The sequence below is a fragment of the Nipponia nippon genome, unplaced genomic scaffold (genome assembly GCF_047370975.1).
Source record: "Nipponia nippon isolate SJK-2023a ecotype South Korea unplaced genomic scaffold, ASM4737097v1 scaffold_40, whole genome shotgun sequence".
NCBI classification, from domain to species: domain Eukaryota; kingdom Metazoa; phylum Chordata; class Aves; order Pelecaniformes; family Threskiornithidae; genus Nipponia; species Nipponia nippon.
In genome coordinates, this window is record NW_028262359.1 from 1,224,418 (window position 1) to 1,245,051 (window position 20,634).

Genomic DNA, 20,634 nt, shown 5'->3' on the forward strand with positions numbered 1-20,634 from the left:
CAACTCAAGAAATCTGGTTTTCTGCCACCAGCTCTGCCTCTGGGACCTCAAGGAAATCCCAAAGCCACTGCAGGTTTCAGTTTCCCTCTTTGCAGGCAACGATGCTTCCCTGCAACCCTGGGTCATGGCAAGGTTAAAGGCTGACCCTGGTAACGTACTACAGCAAGCAGCCTTGGGGAACCCTCTAAGCCTGAATGCAGGTGTGCAATAAGCCAAACATCTTCTCCTAGACCCAAACACTGGTCAGACCATCCCAGTTCCTTGTTGTAAGAGGGAAAGTCAAAATCATCAACCCGCTTCCTTTGCCATTGACACATCTGACCTGGGCAAGTCACATCGTCTTCTCCTCCCTCCCTTTGGCAGCGCTGGGGAGATAGCAAGCCCATCAGTGCACAACTGGCTCTCCCCTGTGCATAAGGCAGCCCTACTTGGAAAAAAACATCCTTGCTGACCTGACTGCAGGTAAAGATGTACCGAAAATGGGAAGCACAAATACCACATGCCCTTGAAGTCAAGGACCCACCATGGCTGTTGGAGAAGGTACTCTTCATCCTTGTGTCCCAGAGGAGCAAGGTAGGGTGAACCTGAAGTCGTTGATCCAAAGGAAAGAGGGCTGGGGTGCAGCAGATGTGTCCATATAGCAAAAAGCACTGCGCAGAGTTGGGATACGAAGCATCAGTGATTCCCCCTCCCAATCTCGTCCCATCTAAACAAGCCCCAATAACCTGGTGTGTCTCAGCATTGCTGGGAGAGCGCAACGGGCACCAAAATGGAGCACAGCAAGCAGAGTGCACGGATGGGAAATGGTTGATGGCAGCTTGCTGGACTTCTAGAAGATGGATACTTTCACTAGGAGACCCCAGGTGCACACCCGCCATGTCCTGCAACACTTGGGTTTCACAGAGCCCAAACTGCATGTTCTCTGGGCAAAAAACCTCAACTGCAGCCAAAAAGGGGAAGCCCCCAAAATATTCTGGGAGTTGAGATGTACAGAAATGTTCTGTCAAAAGGGCAAGGTGTTTCTCCCAGGTGGCATAGCACATCAGTGGCATGGCCAAAAATATCGTTCAGCCAGTATGCTCCCTCCTGCATAGATTTCAGCGTTAGCCGGTGCACTATGGCCCGTCACAGTACTGACTTTCACACATGAAATAAAAACTAGACTCACCAACATACCCAATGGGCCTGTCAAACTAATCAGGTTAGGAGGACTGGAAACACACCAGCAGCAAGGGCCAGCCCCTGCTCCAGAGCCCTTGCAGAAATCATGCATCCAGGAGATGGAAAAGCCTCTGTCGTTCCCGGAACCAGGTCAATAAAAGCACAGACAACTCCATCCAGAGAGAGACTTTTTTATGAATCACAAGAAAGAGCAGCTTCAGCTCCCCCAGCTGCAAATAGGTAGGCAGGCACAAAGAGCCAGCACAGAAACATGTCTGTGCAACACGTGTGGGGAATCGGCCGCCCCGCACATGTCCGGGGTATGGGGCGAGAGGAAACCACTCCGAACCGCGGCGCGGGAGAGCTGTGAAAAACAGCCACTGCTGTTCAGTGCGACTTCTCCCACCCCCCCCAGCCGGGTTCCCAAATCAAACAGCCTCCCACCGATACAGCCATTTAGCATGCCGGGGAAAGAGAACAAGCTAGGCAAAGATTTCAAAGCTGAGCAATCCCAGGCAGCTCTGAAGGGCCTCATATTCAGGGAGCAAGAATAACACACCCTTTGGGGAGCAAAAAAAAACGAAATGAATTTAATCCAGAACAAAACCGTCCCCTCCCCAAACCCATAGTTATTTGTGGGTGCACCTTTGCTATCACACTGTTATTTCTAGAGCTCTTTGCTAAGTGAGAAGCCCGGAGGACTGGACAGAGCTTTTTTTGATCGAATCTCAGAGCAGCAGCAGCGTTTTGTTCTCTCTCCTTTTTAATGTATTTATTTTTCAAGCCCTTAATTCAGATGCACAGAGGAGGGTAAATTACACATTGGTGAAGTCTGGCACAGGCTGCCTGTCCTTTGCATCCGAGAACCACGCTCTAACCACAGGAGAGAATGTGTCCTCGTTATCACCAGCATTTTTTAGGCCATGGACAAAAGGACCACAGTGCAGAGAGTGTACATATATTCCAAGCAGACACAAGCTTGTTTTATTGTATGTAATATTGTTTAATTTCACAAGGGAACACTCGCGCCTGGCCCCGAGGAGCCCAGCCCAGCCTACCTTCTCAAAGCATGCTGGCAGCAGCAGCAGATCCCTCCTTCCACGTTGCTCAGCTTGCAAAGCTCCAGCAAAGGGAACTTTACACCTCTCACTGATGATCCCGTGCAGCATGCAATAGCTGCTGTACCTGCATGGGATTTGGGCAGGGATCAGCCTGGCTCATCCATAGCTGTGCTGCTGGGCATTTGCAAAGCACGTAGCAATAAGATGCCTTGGTGGTCACCCTGAAAGAAGCTACTTCTGGAGCAAAGAAGATGCAGCAGTCAAAAAGCAGCTACCTTCTGTACCTCCCCATCCATCACCTATAACATGGCACCCCAAAATGCAAAGTGGTCCCCCCTCCCAGCACTGGGAAGCCATGGCAATAGCATGGAGTAGGGATAGCCAGGTGGGTCAGCTCTGCAAATCCATGGCAGGGTCCGACAAGTTACTATGTCCAGTCTCCGAGTTATTCTAACCCATGCTCCAGAGACTGGGAAAGCCACCAGAGACCACTAGAAGTAGGAAAATACCAGGCTGCAACTTTGTGAACAAAATGCATTCACTGGCTTAACACCCACATAATTAAAAGCAGGCGCATCCCTCGGTAATTGCTAGCACAGGGATGTGCCTGGTTGTGTGTTTGCTTTACGGGGCCTGTGATACTACCTACAAAAGCAAAGCTGGCCACCAGCCCCTCTGCAGACTGAGGCTGCTCACAACGCTGACGAAACATGCAGCTGACCATGCCTTGCCCCGAGGATCTCCTTCTCTTCCCATCGAAAACAGGGATAAGAGTAGCTCCTTTCTCCCAAGGAGGTCTGAGCCATCCACTGCTATTCCCAGAGGTGAGCATCACCCTCAGGGGGCACTTGGGTGCTGAGGGGACAGATTCAAACCCTCCTGGCAATTCAGAGGGCTCTGATGGCGGTGGGGACCTCAGCCCTGATGGAGGAGAGGATGCTTTTGCTCACTGATGCTGGGAATGACAACAGGCCCTGCCCTCCACACTCATCCACCAGCCAACTCCCCGGCTCCACGTGGCTCCTAGTGGCTCTTAGCATCACTGGTGGGAATGGACAACTCATACTGTCTTCTCCTGGCAGGGAGGAGTGAACTGACTCAATAAATACCAATTGACTCGATGGATAAAAAGCAAGGAGTGAGAGCGGCCCCAGAGCAGCACCCAGTCCCTCCTCTCAGAGGGGGACCAACGACCCCACCATCCAGGTTTGGGTCAACGGAGGTCCAGGCTGCAAGTCACTTCCAGCATCAGGGCAAAGCCTCCTCAGCAGCCTCTCCCCCTCACCCAGCATTTCATGTGCCGCTTCCTCCGCCAGTTCCCCCCCTCACAGGGTGTGTTGCATAGTATTTAAATGCAACCAGGTCCAGGCAAGCCAGATTTCAGTTGATCCCATGTCCCCTCTGTAAGGCAACACTAAGAGAGGGGTCATGATCCCTCCATCAGCTGCTGCAAACACAGCCGTGACTACAGTACAGCATCATTTATTGCAAACTCTTCCAGCCTTCCTCCTCCAGCCTCCCCTGAGCAGGGAGCAGTAGAAAGCAATCCCCCCAGGGAAAAGAGAGAGATTTCCCACATAATGGGCACTAGTATTAATTCTTCCATCTGCTGCAGCTTTCCTTTCATTCTGCGACTTTACAAACATACGAACATCATTCGATGCTGGCAGCAGCCCCAGAGGGCATCACAAGTCACCTGAAGGAAAACAGCTTCTTCCAGTGCCGGCATCCAGGCTGCCTCCCAGGCAGAGGGTGGCAGCCCCAGCCATGCACGGCCAAGCTGCCCAGACAGCTCACCGCCACGCCGCTGGATCAGTGGTGCCTCAAGAGGGCTTCGATGACATCTTTAGGGTGTCACGGCTAATTAGAGCCCTGACTATACCCTCTAATTAGGTAACACCTTCAGACAAATCACCCTCTCCTCTTCAAACCACGTCACGCCTTCGGATACAATCCCTAATTGACTTAAAAGTAGACTCGGCACTTCTTCCCGGACCTCCTTCCACTTCACAAGGCATTTCAAAATAAATAAACCCCTGGTCCTCAGCCCTGGCTCAGAAACCAGCTGGGGAAGTGCCCTCACATCCGCAAAGGCACACATCGCATGGCCGGACACAAACCCTCCATCAGAGGCACAAAGCAAACACACTGACGCAGCAGCATCGTCCTCCTCTGATCTCTCATTTCTAGCCATCCTAGTGCTACTTTCAACAACAGTCAGCAAAGCCTTTTCTAGGGGAACAAGCGTATTTCCAATGCATCAGTGTCCTACTAAAAATACTGCCTGGGGGCTTGTGAGAGAAGCAGTGCTCTGGCAAAGGAGCCTGGTATCTGGCAACAGAAGGCATTAAAAAAAACTAACCATTTAGAAATTAATATGCCAGAATGTTATCAAGCATCAACATTTCAATCCAGAAGCCTGATTTCTGTTTTCATTAAGTAATGAATAAACTGAAACGATCTGAATGTTTTCAGTTTCCCACTAGCACAGAATCTTAAGTAGACAGGCAACCCCCCCACCATCATAACTGCAAACATACTGAACAAAAACTATCAAAATTCATAGAAGATAAATATTGAGTCCTTCCAAGCCTGCTATGAGAACAATGTCTCTTTATTTGCTTTTCTCAAGGTTTGTTATAACAAGAGAGAGAGACTCCAGTATACAGCGTTTTAATATACATGCACGCATTCACAGCTGGAATAATAGCTTTTAAGGACAGAAGACAATATTACAGCTGAATGCATGCAGAAATGCATAAACATACCTTCAAAAACCTTCTTTGCACCCTACCCAGATATATACATGGACACATATGTATAATATACATATACACACCCACACACCCACCATGTTTCAGATTGATCAGAACCATTCATTAAATCAGACTCTGTAAAGTTTCTGCTGCTTTGGGAAAACATGACCCTGAGGAGACATCGCGCGTGAACTTAACATCCAGCAGAAAATGAAACCATGACACGCTTCATCTTGAAAGCCAGCCCTTAATCTAACTTAATCCCTGCTCTGGACAATGCCTCTGGAGAGGCATTAAAACCATGCTAGGTGTTTTCCTGGATTTCCCAAATTCCCTGGAGACTCCCTGGCACTCTGGCTGCATCCATCTCCTCCTTGCTTCGGAGATGTTTACGGCTGAACGCTCCCATCCTTACTTCTGCTGCTCCCACAGCCGGCGATGCACGGATCCAGCGGAGCAGCATCCGGAGAGCTGCACCCTGCCCTCTCTGCAGGACGAGTTACCCGGAGCAGCCCCTGGGGTTTAGCACTCGGATTCCTACAAAACGTGCAGGGCGATGATGTACGGGCTTGAAGGGTCAAGAGCGGCTTTGCATCCTCCATCTCCATCCCCAACAAAGGGATTCCAGCAGATCTCGTGCCCCCTAGTGTCATCCTGGCGAAGGGACCTGCACTGGGCACCGGCACCGGGTACCGGCACCGGGTACCACCTGGCCCAGGCAATGCCCTTATTTATCCCACAGTAAAGCCGGTGCCATGTCCTGCTGGTACCGACAGCGCAATTAAATGCCATTTCCAACAGTTCAGGTGAAGGGCAGCTGGCCCTCCCGAGCACCCCCAGGGCAGCGTCCCTGTGCCCGGCACGGTGCCACCTCCATTACACTCCTGCAAAGCCTCAGGAAGATCTGCCCCACCGGCAGATAGCCCAAGCGGTGTCCCTGGCGAGGGGCCAAGGGAGAGAGCATCTGTGGTGGACACTGTCCAGAATACAACTCTTCCTAAAAATAGATGGTGCCTGGAAGGGCACAGCCCTTCCAGCTAATGGGAGCGCTCAGTGCTAGGAGCTCAGGGGTTGGGATGACAAAATTTCAAAGTGCACGAATGCAAGACACCACTGCCTTTGCACAAAGTCCCCTTTTCTTCCCCATGATAACACCTGTGGCATCGAGCTCTGGTCATTAGCACGAGAAGCAACGCACAAAACCCAGCATCCCTGCCTGCCAGCCTGCTCTGACCAAGCGACAAGATCCAGTATCTCCTGGGAAAATGCCCATGCTGGCTGCAAGACCAATGGGTGCAACTAGGACTGGACCCCATGCACAGAGCACCTAAACAAGAGGCACATACTGGACAGGAGCATGGGAAATGTGCATTGAGCCTGTGCATGTGCCTCAGTTTCCCCAACTATCCAGCAGTCCCGATGCAGCTTGCCCTCTCTTATTTTGCTCATCTCTCCTCATTCAACTATTAGCTTTTGTGGGGAAAAAGCACCCCACAGACAGCACCTAGAGCACCGGCCCCTTCCAGCATGTGCTAGCAGCATGCAAGCAAACCTTGGCAACTCACCGCCAAAATTTGGAGGAATTCTCCACAGGGCACTGACCTGGGTATGCTGCTTTCTTCTGCAACACCAAGCAGGGACTATAGCTTAGAATAATGGGGAAGTAACTCAGTTCAGTGCTGACAAAGCATCACAAGCCCCAGCAGGGTGGGAGGGGAGGAGGTGTCCTTCCCTCACGCTGCCATGCCTGGTATACATCATGTTTAGGGCCAGGCATACGTCACCGACACAAAATGGACAAATTGGAGGGATTTCAGAAAAACGAGCGACAAAAATGATCAGGAGGCAGAAGGGATTGATTTACAAGGGGAGATTAAAAGAGCTGCGATCAGTCTAGCTGGGCTGAGCAAGTACTGACAGAAGCAGTCGGATGCTAATCTGCAAATGGGATGAAAACGATATGGGAAGGAATAATTTAGCATCTTCAGCAGTAATAGGATGAAGTTAAAGGGAACTCGGGGCTGAGTAGGTAGGCAAAAAAAAAAACCCAGAACCCAAAATAAAACTCCTTTCCTAGCTGTGCATGACTGTCTTTATCAAAACACAGAAAGTCCCCAAAACTCTTTCTGCCTCAGACAAGGACCCTTGGGAGCAACCGTGCCTCGGTGCCTAAGAAGGTGTGCACACACACACAGGCACGCGCGCACACGCACACACACACACAGCCCCTTCCCACCCCTGACTCACACTCAGAAAAGCAGCAGGGCCTCCACGTTAACCCGAGAGGATGGAGGCTTCACGCTTGCAGGAAAGCAGCGGAGAACGAAGACTAAAACCGCTGGGAGCGGTGGGAAGGTCCCCGCAGAAGGATGCCTGTGCTCTCCCAGGTCTTCACAGGGGAAAGGTGCTGAGACGGCTTCCTGCAAAGTCGCAGGAGTGAGCTCAGCTGCAAGCACTCAGATATTTACACACAAACAGCACATTACTCAGCAACTCCCATTTGTCAGGCGTAATGGCAGCGGCAGCAATAATAAACGACAAAGCCTAGAGACAGGCTCCCCAGACACACTCCCAGCCCCAGCCTGAGCTGGAGCAGGATGCATTCCTCCAGCTTGCCGGGGAATTAACTGAGAGCGGCCAGGAGCTGGGGCTTGCACCCACAAAACTCCTGCTGCCGGCTTCAGAGAATCGGCCACGTCTCCGAAAGCTAAGCCTTCACTGCACGGTTATTTGTATGTGTATGTGCATCACAAGCTTTGCGGCTCCGAGAGGTACGAGGGCTCCTTTCTTCCCAAGCCCAGGAGGTGCTGAGCACCTTCCATGGGGATGGGGACGCCGCGCTTCAACAAGATCGGCTCCTCTTGAGGTAAATCAGACCAAAGATAACGCACGATCGTCAGATCGTGGCTTGGCCTGCTCTGACAACAGGCTCTGATGAAGTTATCCTAAAGCACTGTTGCAAAGAAGTCTGCCAGGCATGGGGCTCTCATTTCCAAAGCACAGCCTGTCTCAGAAAAGTCCACCCTCCCCAGCCAGCCCCAGCGACCTCTGATCCCAGGACCTGGTCCCGGCGAGATTCCCGTCGGACACGAGCATCCCTCGCACTTCTCCAGCCATCACGGCAAAGCTCTAACTCCTCACGGAGGGGCAGGGAGCAAGAACGGCTGCTCCCACATACCTGCACGTTTCGCAGGGAGCAGCCCGCGTCCCTGCCTCGCTGCCCGCACACACAGCCGGCAGGACTGGCAGCGGCGTGCGCAGGTCCTGTCTCTCGCAGAGGTAAACAACGTGCCTGCGCTGAGAGCGGGCACGGTCAGAGTTAAAACAGCAAAATCCCAGCAGAAGTCAGCAAGTTCCTCAGCAAAAAAAGCCATCTGAGGAAAGAACCCCCTGGACTATCCCACAAATTAAAACACAAAGAGACGTGAAAAAGAAATCAAATGGCTTTGCAGGCAATCCCCTGTCTGCAACCTGCGGTCTGTACAGACCCTACGCTTGTGTCTATAAGCACAGGGTGGGGAAAAAAAGGGGCTTTCTAAGAGAGTGAAGGAGAAGTGCCGATCTTTATACCAAAAAAGTTTAGCGGATTAAGAAACAACTGCCAGAGGAGCCAGGGAAGCCGAAACATGCAGACCAGGCTCTGTCCCCAGCGAAGGCAGCACAAATTAGCTCACGCGCCGGTTGGAGTCCCAGTCCGGTTTTAAGATTGCAGTGGGGGAAGTCACCAAAATCTGGAAATGTCAGGGAGTTTGTGCAGCAAAGGGATCGGTGTGTATTATGCAATTCTGGAAAGCAGCCCTCGTACTCACGCTCGGGATGAACTGCCTAGCCCAGGGAGAGCAGTTCCACAGAAGCGCCAAGCAGACGCTTTTATTATAAAATCACACACACCCCCCCCTCAAAAAAAAAAAAAAAAGAATAATAAATAAAATCAGCATTGCCACAGTAGGGGAAAGGGCAGGTTGCGCCTTTGGAGAAAACGAAGAAGTCTGCTCTCCCGCCCAGGAAACCCACGGGCTCCGCGTTACAAAGAGCCACCCCGCAAGCTCCGCTCCAGCCCTGCTCAGGCAATGCAGCAGGGCTCATCCCGCTCCCAGCCTTCAACCTGATGCCGCCGGCCGCGGCCGCGATGCCCTCCCCACCGGGGAGGGGGGGTCCCGCCGGGCCTCCCCGCCGCGGACCCGCTGCCCTGCGGGGGTGCGGGGATGCCCCAAACCCCGCGTGTCCCCCACCCATCCCTCCCTCCCCCGCCGGGCCGGACGGACATTCACGGCGGAGCAGGAAAGTAAAGTTGCCCAAATTGTTTCCTCGCGGCTTTTTTACCCCTGCCTCGGCGGCGCGGGGGGGGGGGGGGGGGGGCGGGGGTGCGGCCCACAGCGGGGCGCGGACACGCGTGGGCGCGCTGGGGAAAGGTGTGCGGGGGGGAGGCAAGTAAGCGTTCCCGCCCCCCCCCCCTTTCGCCTCCCAGTCGCCTCCACTGACCCCCGCTCCCGCCCGCCTCCTCCTCCGTCCCGCGGGTGAGGGGGACACCCCGCACCGCCCTCCGTCCCCGGTACTCACGGCGCCCTCCTCGCCGCCGCTCCCGGCTCTACCCCATGCAACCACCGGCTGCTTCTGCACCGGCTCGGGGGCTATAAGCTCTTTTAAACTCCAGCACATAACCCATGTGACCGCAGAAGCCACTGGTAAGGAGCGCCGGGGAGCCAGCGATGAGCTCAGCCCGCACCCCCCGGCACAGCGCCGCGGACGCGCTCCCGGCCCCGCCGCGCGTACCCGCCCCACGCCCGCACACACACACACACACACACACACACACACACGCACACAGCCACCCACCCACCCACCCACCCACGCGTGGCCGCCGCCTGGCACACGCCCGTGTGGACACGCAGCCGCCCCCTCCCCGCGGATGCTGAGCCGGGGGGGCGGGGGGGGCACCGCACACACGCACACCGCTCCCCGTGCGAACGCACACGGTGGAGCGCACTCGTGAAAGCACCGTGCGCACAGAGCCACGCAGGCACGCACCCGCACAGTGCACGGGGCAGGGGGCACGCTGCTGGCCTCCTCGCCACCCCCCGAGATGCAGAGCCGAGCGAAGGCAGCACGCTCACCGCACACGCACGCTCACGCGTGCCCCATGCACGCGGAGCCACGCACACGCTGTCATGCACAATGCACCCTCCGCACGCCCCCCCCCCCCATCAAGAGATGCAGAACCCAGTGAAGGCACTGCACTAACATTTCCATGCACATCTCCACACGCACACCTCCACTTGCGAGTGCCACACCCCCTTGCACAAGCACCTTCTCGGAGTGCACAACGGAAGCGCCACACGCAGCTGCAGACTGAAATGAAAGCACCGCACACCCCTCTCACAGACACACACGCTGCACAACTCAACACCCAGCGCACACAAGACTGCTTCCACACCCTCTTGCACAACCGGTGCACAAGCGAGGCAGCCCACCCACACGTGCACCCACCTTTCCCACTCGAATGCAACCTGCCGGTGCGTGCCGAACAAGCCCACCCTGCCCATCCATCACAGCCCCATGGCATGGGGTCCCCTGTGGCGTAACCCCGTTTCCCATCGCAGGTAAAGACCGTGAGCTGTCACACACATGGGGTGTCTGCAGGGCGAAGAGGACAGACGTGCCGACGTGCCGTGCACAATGACTCCTGACGACGCAGAAGCCACAGGGGTGGCCATGCAGTCGGGCCAGGTTGCCAGGCCGGGGTGCCTGCTCCAGCCGTGGCACGATGGAATTCGGGAGTGCCAGGATGAAACGTGCCAAGGGGGGACGGGAGACGGGTGTGAGGCTTTGGTGTGCAAAAGGCTGGGACAGGCAGGCCTGGCTGGGCAGGTGCAGGCGTGTGCTGCTGGGGCACGCCAGGAACACGTGTGAGAAGGCAGAGCTGGCAGGCAGAGGGCTTCACTGTGAGCTGAGTTATGGAAAATGACTCTTTCCAAGGAATTGCTAAAATTAAAGCAGCAGCAAGTCCAAAAGAGCAGGAGCCAAAGGGGGGGGGGGGGGGGGGGGGAAGCAAGGACAGCCGAGCGGCCTCAGGGCAAGGAAGGGCAGGGTGGGCAGGAGGCCGAGGAGAAGTCACCCTCCCAGGGCTCCCACCTCCCCCCCCAACTCCTGCCACCCCCACAGGCAACTGCGAACACCTGGGGGGGGAATTTGGGGAAAGGCTGATTGGGCACCGTGGTGGCACCAGCTGGCGGGTGCCATGGGGCAGGGGGCCTGGGGGGAATAGCCCTTCCCAGCCACATCACCCTCTTGGCTGCCAGTGTGCACATAAATACCTCTGTTTCCCCAGCCTGGAAGAGACAAACGCCCATAGAGAAACAGCCTGCTTGCTGCCAGGGGCTAGGTGCTGGCGAGGGTCAGAGACCTGTGCTGACGGGGGCTTTTTGGGGAGCCCTGCAGAGCCCTTCAGCTTATTATGGGAGTCCTCTGCCCTGCCCCCCACCCCAGGGGCTGCGGTGGGGCTGGGGTGCTGCTCCCTGGACATCAGCACTCGGGTCGGCAGTAAGTGCTGTTTCAGCTTCCAGATATCCGAGCATTCCTAGCACAAATCCCCATGACTCAGGAAACAACGCATGCGAGAAAACTCTGCAGAGAGGACTTGGGAGAAATACTCCCACTGGCATGTTCCCACTTTCCCTGGCATCCCAGGACTTCTCCTGGGCTGCAGAAAACAACAGTTGTAACAACCACAACAAAACTTTCTTCCTGATCTTCCTGTTAAAGAAAAAAAAAAGAAGGTAATCCTTGGGCAAACCTACAAAAGCCGATCTATTTTGTTCCAACCAGATATATGTTGATCAAATTAAAGATACCACCTCTCCCCGCAGTCCTGGCCTCACACAGACACTGTCACACAGGCAGAGGAAGGGGGCTGGGTGGAAGGCAGGTTTCGTCTAGTTTTTCATTGATGCTACTAAAAGCCACTATTAATTGGATGGAAATAATGATGTTTTGTCTCAGATGAAGGTCCGCAATAAATTATCTGTTTATTGTTACTGGTTTTATCCATGAAGAATAACCAGCATGTTGGTGCTCTGGGGGAATTTGTGATAGATAATAGCAGGTCCTGAAAAAACAGGAGGGAAAACTAAGAGCAGAGAGGGGACATGTCCAAGGCTGTTAAGCAGGCTGCAGTAGAGCTGGAGAATGACCTTCCTGCCCAGAGACTCTGGACCAGATTGAAATAGACACAAAATGGAAGAAGAGTAAAGAAAATCCCAACCCCTTTTTCTCCTTCTTCATCCCTCCAGCCCTGTCGTCACCCAGGATCAAGGCTGAAAAGGAGTAAAAGCCGTGTGGGAAGCAGCAGCTCTCAGATGCTACTGGGAAACGTGTCAGGACAGCAGGTGGTTTTGTGGGTCAGGGATGGAAAGATGCCGCAGCACCAATGGGTCCAAGAAGAGAGCTGGACCCAGGGAAATGATTCTCCGCTAGCTTATGAGCCAGCATCAGGCCATCACCATGGGCTGTTTTTCCCATCCACTGTATCCCAGTGGGAGCGACTTGGAGAAAGCAAGGGGCTCATCACAAGCTTGTACATTAATGTTCAACCATGAGACTGTCACCAAAACCATCACTACCCCTTTACATGCTGCCCACCTGCCTCCAGCAGTGTTGGTACCCCGAACAGGAGAGTGGATGCTTCACAGCTGCATGGCAAGAGTACGATGGAGCTGAGCCATGGTCAGATCCTGAACTTTTTGGGCTGGATCTGGCCAGTTGTAAAGCAAGACAAATCCCTTGGACACCTGCGGCCAAAGCGCAGGGGACAGCACTTGCCTGGTTGTATCCCAAAGCTGAGTATATATCAGGAGAGAGTCTGAGCCAGTGTCTTTCCAAACCGTTTATTTGACACTTTGTGGCAAACATCTGACTAAATTACTCACAGATTATTCAACGATCAGGAGAGCTGATTGAATGAGTACTGGTGAATCATTTGTGCAAAGCAAAATGCCCAAATTCCTACACTGAACTACTGGCAGGCAACACACAGGCGAGTTTCAGTCCTCCAAAATCCCTGAGTTCACATCAGCCCCTAGGTCTGCGCTCCTCGCTCACGACTTCCCCAAAATATCCGCCCCCCCCCCCCCCCGCCCCCCGACCCCTTGCCACCGGCAGGAGCAAGGTGAATAGGAGACGTGGGGAACCATTCCTTGAATTCCTGCTGGACTTCAGGCGAACAACAACACAGCAGGCTGAGCTAGGAGCCTTGTCTCTCCCCTTTGCACAAAAGAGATTCTCCGGAGGGGGAAAAACCCCACAACAATGGTGAGGAAACGTACAGGGTAGGCAAAGAAAGCAGCTGACCTGGCATGCCGCAGGCCAGAAAAAAGTACAAATGATCTTGCAAAGAAGCAGGAAAAGATGGGAGCTATGGAGCTGACGAGCTTTTTACCAGCCCGATTTAATCATCTTCTCAGCAAATGCTCCCCACGAGGAACAAGAGGGGAAAGCAAGATCATGAAAAGATTGCAGGCAAAGGAATTCTGCTGGTACTCCTGGACTGATTAAAATTCCTCAGGACTCATGGCAGGAGAGATTATTTTATGTAAAACTTCACCTTGTCTTTATTACATTTGCCAAACTTCTTCCTGTGTAGATAGAGGGGAATGGCGGGAGGTGCATGCGAAAGACAAAGATGGAGATAATAAGTGCAGGACTTGGCTGTAGCTTTCCAGCCTGTTACCCATTTGCCTGGAAAGGCTGATGGTGGTGAGCATTTGTGTGCGTGCACACAGCAAGGTGCAAGCGAGGAGAGGCCATGGGGACCTCCCAGAGCCTGGTCAGGGTATGATGGGGCCATACGTGTGTGCAAAGGTTTGCACGGGAGAAAAACCCAGATGGAGCCCTGATCACAGGCATCCAGTGGGTTGGACATGAGTGATGAGCATGACTTGGGATGTCATGGGGCGCAGAGGGCACGAGGTCCCACCAAGGAGCTGAAATATGTGAGCAAAGTTTCCATGTGCAGCAAGGATGTCAGGTTTGGTGCATGCTGTTATCAAACCGCTCCTGGAAAACAGCGATTGGCATAAGGCGAGACCCCTCGCTGCTACTGCCGGGTAAGATTTCGATGACAAAGTACCGCCTGACACCTGTTATAAATAACGTCCGTCCCATCACCCACTCAGCACATGGCCCACTGCTGCCAGCTCCTCGCTTGGAAGAGGCTCAGCATGGAATGAAAGCCATATTTAAAATACATTTTCGCATATGTCTTTTTGAGGAAGGAACAACAGGAGAGGGGTCTGGAAAAGGTTTCCCCTCAGTAATTTTTTTCTTGGTGTCACAAACACAGCCCCACCTAATCTCAGTCAAGAACTGAGATGCTATAGTGACCATTTTTTGCATCTCTGTTGCGTGAATGTCCTGAATTACAAGATGGGTGTTGCAATGCTCCTGGAACCGGGAAATCAGCAGCATAATCCTATGTATTTGCCAGGTGGGGGTGTTTTTTCCCCCATGGATCAGGGCATCTTACAGGGATGGGCCAGTGCTGTCCCTCTGTCAGGGGTGGGGACCATGGAGGTGTCCAGAGGAATGTGGCTGGCACGAGGCACACACAGGCTAGTGCACATCTTCAGGAGGGCATCCAGGCATCCTGCCTCCAGCCCCTCCTCTAATAGGATTGCACCCAAACCACCACAGGGGCTGCAGTCTTTTACGTGTGGCAGAGGTGCTCTCATTGCCATTGAGAAAGCAAGGATGTCCTGATGGTTGTGGTTCTTGCCTGGATTGAGAAACCCTGCCACAGAACCCTACTGGTCACCACCCATGTGTGAGCCCGTCCCAAGATGTGGCCTGCATCGGCATGGCTGGTTTGTCCCCCATGATCTTCCTGCAGATTAACACCTTGAGGCAGGCCAGCATCTGCAGCAGCATGGCTCCTTGCTCTCCTTGCAGGACTGGCTTCTATCATGAATCATCCTCCTCACACAGAAAGCAGAAGCCAGGGATTAGAGCAGTTTGAAGTTTTTAGCATGAAAAGGTCGGGTTTAAAAGAAAAAAGTGAAAGGGCTGCTTTTTTTAATGTATTTTGGTGAGGAATTTGCAAACCTGTGCCCCCATGATTTTCAAAAGGGTTTTTTTTTGGGGGGGGAGATTAATTTTGTTTCACTTTCTCTCTTTTTGCCTTTAGTTGAAAAGCACGATTCCCCCAGAAACCCACATTTGGAGTAAATATAATATTGCAGTTAAAAAAAAAATTCTGGGAAATGTCAGGAAAAATCGAAGGTGACTCAGTTTCAAACTCTGCAAGTCAGAAACACCTGGGAAACATCAGTGCCGGGTGGGGGGAGCAGGGGAGGGAGAGGAGGCAGAGCTCCCCGTCTCTGCCAGCAGCCCCCACGAGCTCCTGTTTGCTGCATTCGGGAGGGAAAACCACAGTGGGAAATCACCATCCCAAATATGATGCCGGGAAAGAGGTGCCACCATCACCACCTCCATTCCTGTGCCCCCCACTATTTGGCTCTCAATGAGTATTAACCTTTCAAAGATGCATTTCTTGCAATGATTTGCTGAGTTTCTCCTCCCTAGCCTTGAGGGTAAACTCCTATAAGCCCAGAAACTCACCCAACTAAATGAAACCTTCTTGGGTTGAGCCCCATCCTCACCCCATAGCTCCTTGGTGCCTCTATCTGGGGCATGTCTATACAATGAGGATGGGTTACTCCTACGGTCACTAACAAAGACAGTATGGGCACAGTTATGCACCATACAGCCATTATATAGCGAAGGAGAAATACCCCCTCTTCTCTCTGCTCCTGCATCCTCTGCTGTCTTCCTCTTCCTCCATCTCCTCTCCTTCATTAGCCATGTCCCAGCCACCCCTTCCTTCAGCCTCACCACTGCCAAGACCAAAATTGGACAAATGTTTGCTTTTCTCTCCCACAACCTGGCAAAATCGCCGGGTGTGAAGCACACCTGCCTGTTTACCCCATGTTGAAATGTTTCAGTTGTGACCCTTTAACACTGTTCTTTTTTTCAATATAGATTCATTTGGCTCCTGCTCAAAACTGAGCAGCAGACCCTTTCTTTGCAAAAATGCCAGAATGGGACATTAAGACAAATTGCATAATTGCTTTTTATTATCTCCTCAGAGCAGGAAGGGCAACAACATGTTCCTGTTCTCAAAACTTCAGTTTTGAGAATTTCCAATTAAAAAATATCTGTTTTGTCTTGTTTTGTTTTGTTTTTTCCCAAAAAAAAGTCTCAAACAGCCTCAGCCAGGAGTCTTTTATCTTATCCCAAAAACATCTGTTTTCACAAGAGAACTCATGGGTGTCTTCTCACTGGGTTTGCGTGATATCGCCTGTTTTGGGAACACCTTGCTGCCTGGGACAATACACTGCTGGGGAGAAGAAACACTGGTCCTGGGAGCATTCAACAAGTATCTGCCGAGAAGACATAATGGTCCAAATATTCTCCCTGAAACGCAAAACTATCCTGACCAAAACTGTTCAGCTGTGACTTCCTGAAAGGTGTTGAAAAATCTGGCAGGGCGCAGAAAAGCCCATGAAATTTCCTTGGGAAATTGGGCCGGCATCGCAAAAGGCTGCCGAAATTTCTCAGTTTCATCCAGGTGGAGATTCAAGCTCTCATGAGAAACAAGAAAATCCGCATCTCCCCTGATACCTCAATGCAAAACAGCAAGTCAGCAAAACTTCAGGTGCTGTAAATTTTGATTTCCTGACAACCACTTCAACAAAACTTCCCACCTAGAGGGGGAAATTCATTATATTTGCATGTTTCTTTGTTTGATCAAAAAAAAAAAAAAAGCTGCCATGGAAGTTTTGGGTGATTTTGGAGCTGGAGGAAGCTGCAGTTGAAATATTGATGCTCTGGAGGGTTTGAGGCAGTCTGAGAGTGCAGACCTCTTGCATGGAGAGGGCTGCTTTCATCCCCCAAGGACAGGCACAGACTTTTCCCCCTCCATCCTGCTTTCCTCAGATGCTGATAGAGATGTGCCTGTTATTTCCAACCATCCGTCGCGCACCCACTGCCTCGTTAGCGGCAAGTTTCGCTTGGCATGAAAGAAATGTTACTAAGCAGCAAGAATGCAGCCATCGCAGGTGACAAGAGGAGTATTTTTCCAGTAAGGTCTCAGGGGAAGGAGGGGAAAATACAAATAAAAGGATTCTTTTGCTTCAGCAGCTCCTGCCACCCTCGGTGCGTGGCGGGATAATTCTCCTTGCTTGCAGTGCCATCTCCCGGCAGGGCCTGCGCGGGGACCGCTTGAGGATGCTCTGCGTTTGCGGAGCGGCTGCGGGGGCGAGGGTGGGTGCGTATTTTGGGAGGGCAATGCTCAGCCTGGGCTGCTTTCCCCAGCCTGCCAAGGGCTGGGCTGAGCACCGAGGGGCTGAGCTTGCAGGGGGAAAAAAAAATCAGTTTTCTCAGACCTTTTCCTGCATTAATATAGGAGATGCTTTACATGTGGGGCCTCTAAATGAGACAAGCTTTCTCTTGGATGATGGGGACCTAGCTAGATCTGATGCCTGGACAGAAGGGGAAAAGTGATGCTGGACATTGCAGCATGGTGTAAATGTAGAGGTCATATGCTGGCCCTACATCCTTCCTCTGTCCTTTGACTGTTCTTGCAGCAATGGGGTGAAACAAGGGCTTGTGCTTCTCCTGTGTCTGTAAGCACTGGGCCCTGGGCTCTGCAGGCACTCCTGGGAGAGCAGCAGTGATATGGAGGAGGGCAAGAGCTGAGTAGCACCAGTTTTCAACCCTGCAAGTGGCTGTTGTTCCATCCCCCAAGGAAACAGAGGTTTTGAGCACTAGTTTTGCTTCTGGGAGCATGTACTTGGGTTTAGGAGTGTGGGGGCTCTCATCTGTGAGCCTCCACAGATCTGCACCGGCTGCTGCAGCAGGGATGCAGTGGAGACAGGATCAGTGGAGACAGAAGGTGGGGTAGCAGACACCCCCCCAGCACTGGTGAGGCCAGTGCTCCCCCAAGGATAAGCAACACATCAAATAAGGCAGGCAGAGGCAAGAGGAGAGGCCAGGGCACAGAGAAGCAACCAAATCTCCTCATGGGGCTGGGATAGCCCAGACCTCGGTGTGCTAAATCCCATCTTGTCCCCACCAGCTGCCTTGCTTGGCCCTGGCTGTGTCCAGGTCAGCAACATCCCATGCATGCATCCCACGGGCTGGATTCTTCCCATGGGCTCCTGCAACCTTTGAGCCAGACAGGGAGCAAACACCAGTTTGGGACTTGGCCTCTCTCTGCCTCTCAGCACCTCCCAAGCATCTGGATCATGTCATGGCCAGAGAAAAGATGCCTCCTTCCTCCCCGCCCTGCCCCTTATCAGCACCATTTCAAACTCATGCTATGAACGTGCCATAACCCTGGCACATGGGGCATAACAGCTCCTGCCATGTCACTTGCTGCAGTAATAAGTGATAAATAATTGCAGTGACCTCCTCTGTAGACCACAGCTGTACTTAGAGGCCTCTCTGGAGGTCATGGCTCTGGGCAAGGTGTACTGAATACTAATGGCTGTCCCCACAGTGCTAATTTAAGTAAGGATGGAAACAAAAGCACATTAACTCTTATTTTCAGGTAATGGGCTGAGAAGAGAGCAGTGAGAGCATTTTGCCAAGCAGTGAAGATCAAACTCTTGGATTCCTTCCCCTTCTCTTCTGGCTCAGTGTTTTGGCTTTTCCTGCTGGTACATCCTTCAGGCTCTGGGAGCCCTGAGCCCAGAATTGGGTGCAGAAGCAGGTCCTCACTATGTCTAGGGCAAGCACAAGGCATCCTTTTATTCAAAGACTTGATAAGTCATCTTAACCTCCACTTATGGACCACATAAGAGCATGGGAGACTCGCCATTGACCTGTCTGTATCAATACAGACTGTTTTTCTAAAAGTCCTCTGCTTGATTCAGGAGTACTCACGCTGGCAGGAGGGACCAGATTTGCACCAAGCAAGAAGTCAGACTGGATGATCAAAATGGTCCTCACTGGCCTTAAGGTTTGTGAATGCTGTTTAAAGGGTTGGGAGCTCTGCTTCGGTCAGTTGGTTTAAGCAAAAAACCTTTGAATTTCAATTGCTTTCCCATTCAGCTAAATCCCAATTCAATTTCTTCTGCACAAGTTTATCATCTTTCTCCTGCCAGCCAGGCTCTTTAATCTCTAACATTGACTACTGTTGCTCATCTAGTTCAGGCTGCTTCAGCCTTTTCCAAGCAAACCCAGGTGGAAAGGGCATCTCAGGACAGGCATCTCTGCCTGCCAGCTTGCCCCCAAAGCCTATGTCAACTCTGCCAGAAATAGGCAGGCGTTGTGGGGTGAGGGGCTGTTTGGCACCATGCTCACAACCATGGTCCATACCCTGTATCCCAAGCATTCTTAAAACTCAAGTAGGGAGGGAAAGGACTGCCAGGGATAGATTAGTGTTGGCTGCTGGCAGGTAATCAGCCAGGCAAGAAAAAGAAGTGGAAAAAGGAGCAAAATGATATGTGGATACACTCAGCTGCAGGGTAACAATATTTCTTGTACCAGCAATGAACATGGCAACAGGAAAAGGCTTTGGATGTAAGAATCCTGATTTTTTAAAGTATGGTCCTGCTGCCGCTGTAGCAGCATGTGCTTGCAGATAAAGGGTGTTTGGCAGGAGTGTGAAAAGCAGGAGCAGAGTTTCCCAAATAATTCTGTTTCTTCCACAGAGATCTGCAGTATGGGAGCAGCCAGCACAAGCAGCACCACAGTCTTGCAAGGGATGTGGTCAGCACAGCACACATCCAAAATCTTGGCCTTTGCTTGGGGAGGACTGTCAATGAATGAAGATCCTCTGATGGTTTCCTTGTGGACCAGAGCCTTCTCCTCTTGCAAAGGCTGCTGATGGCATCTGTCAGCCTTGGGCTGCGGAGCAGGGGTGAGGAAGGGAATGCAGCTGGAACCAGGCAGCAAAAATGTGCAGATGGGATTTGGAGGCAGCCACACATGTGATGAGCTGGTGGAAATAGTTAATTTGAGGAGGTGGAGATGACGCTTCCAGGAAAATTTCTGTGCCTGGAGTTTTGGGTGCACTAACCATTATGGGGTGGTCCTGGGGCATCTCTCAGCAGCACAGCTTCTGTGTTCCTGTACCTTGTCTCTATCATCAGATATATGCAGGACTACCCTGTGCTTATACTTGGAGGGTCTTGATTTCAAAGCACCACCACCCCCCCCCCCCCGCCCCCCGCAAGCCCTCCTGCAGCACTACCAGGCTGCCTTGGATGAGGACAGGGATCACATCTCCCATGACATGGATGAGGCAATTCTCGATGCCAGGCAAAGTGCAGGGCGAGCAGAGGATGTGGGAAGTGATATATTAAAGCTCTATTTATTGTCTATCCACCACCCAGACAACATGGGTGGGAAGAGCACAGACACCATGAGCATTAAAGGTCTTTCTGCTGGGAGAGCCTTTCTCTGCTCGAGCTCCTCTCAGCAAGAAGCGGCTCTCAATAAAACTCTTTCAGCAGCGCTGATGGCAGACTGAAGCGGAGCAGCAAACACAACCCCAGCAGGAGACCGTTTAGGTTATTATTTTAATTAATTGCACATGTAGCTAAACTGAAAGAAAAATAGAGACGTGACACCCAATTATTCAAATCAGTTCCTGCTAG

General features: G+C 52.4%; 1 protein-coding gene across 3 annotated transcripts in view; it reads right to left on the reverse strand.

The window, feature by feature from the left end:
• The window catches only part of CNTFR (ciliary neurotrophic factor receptor), a 211,173-nt gene extending 201,475 nt beyond the window's left edge, over window positions 1–9,698 (reverse strand). For 2 of the 3 annotated variants that reach the window (XM_087777690.1, XM_087777691.1), the window contains exon 1: window positions 9,539–9,698. In XM_087777690.1, the coding sequence (XP_087633816.1) occupies window positions 9,539–9,637 (99 nt within the window). In that variant the 5' untranslated portion in view covers window positions 9,638–9,698. The remainder of the gene's footprint in view (window positions 1–9,538) is intronic. The other variant, XM_087777692.1, reaches the window with a different exon arrangement.
• Between the last annotated feature and the right edge of the window lie 10,936 nt (window positions 9,699–20,634).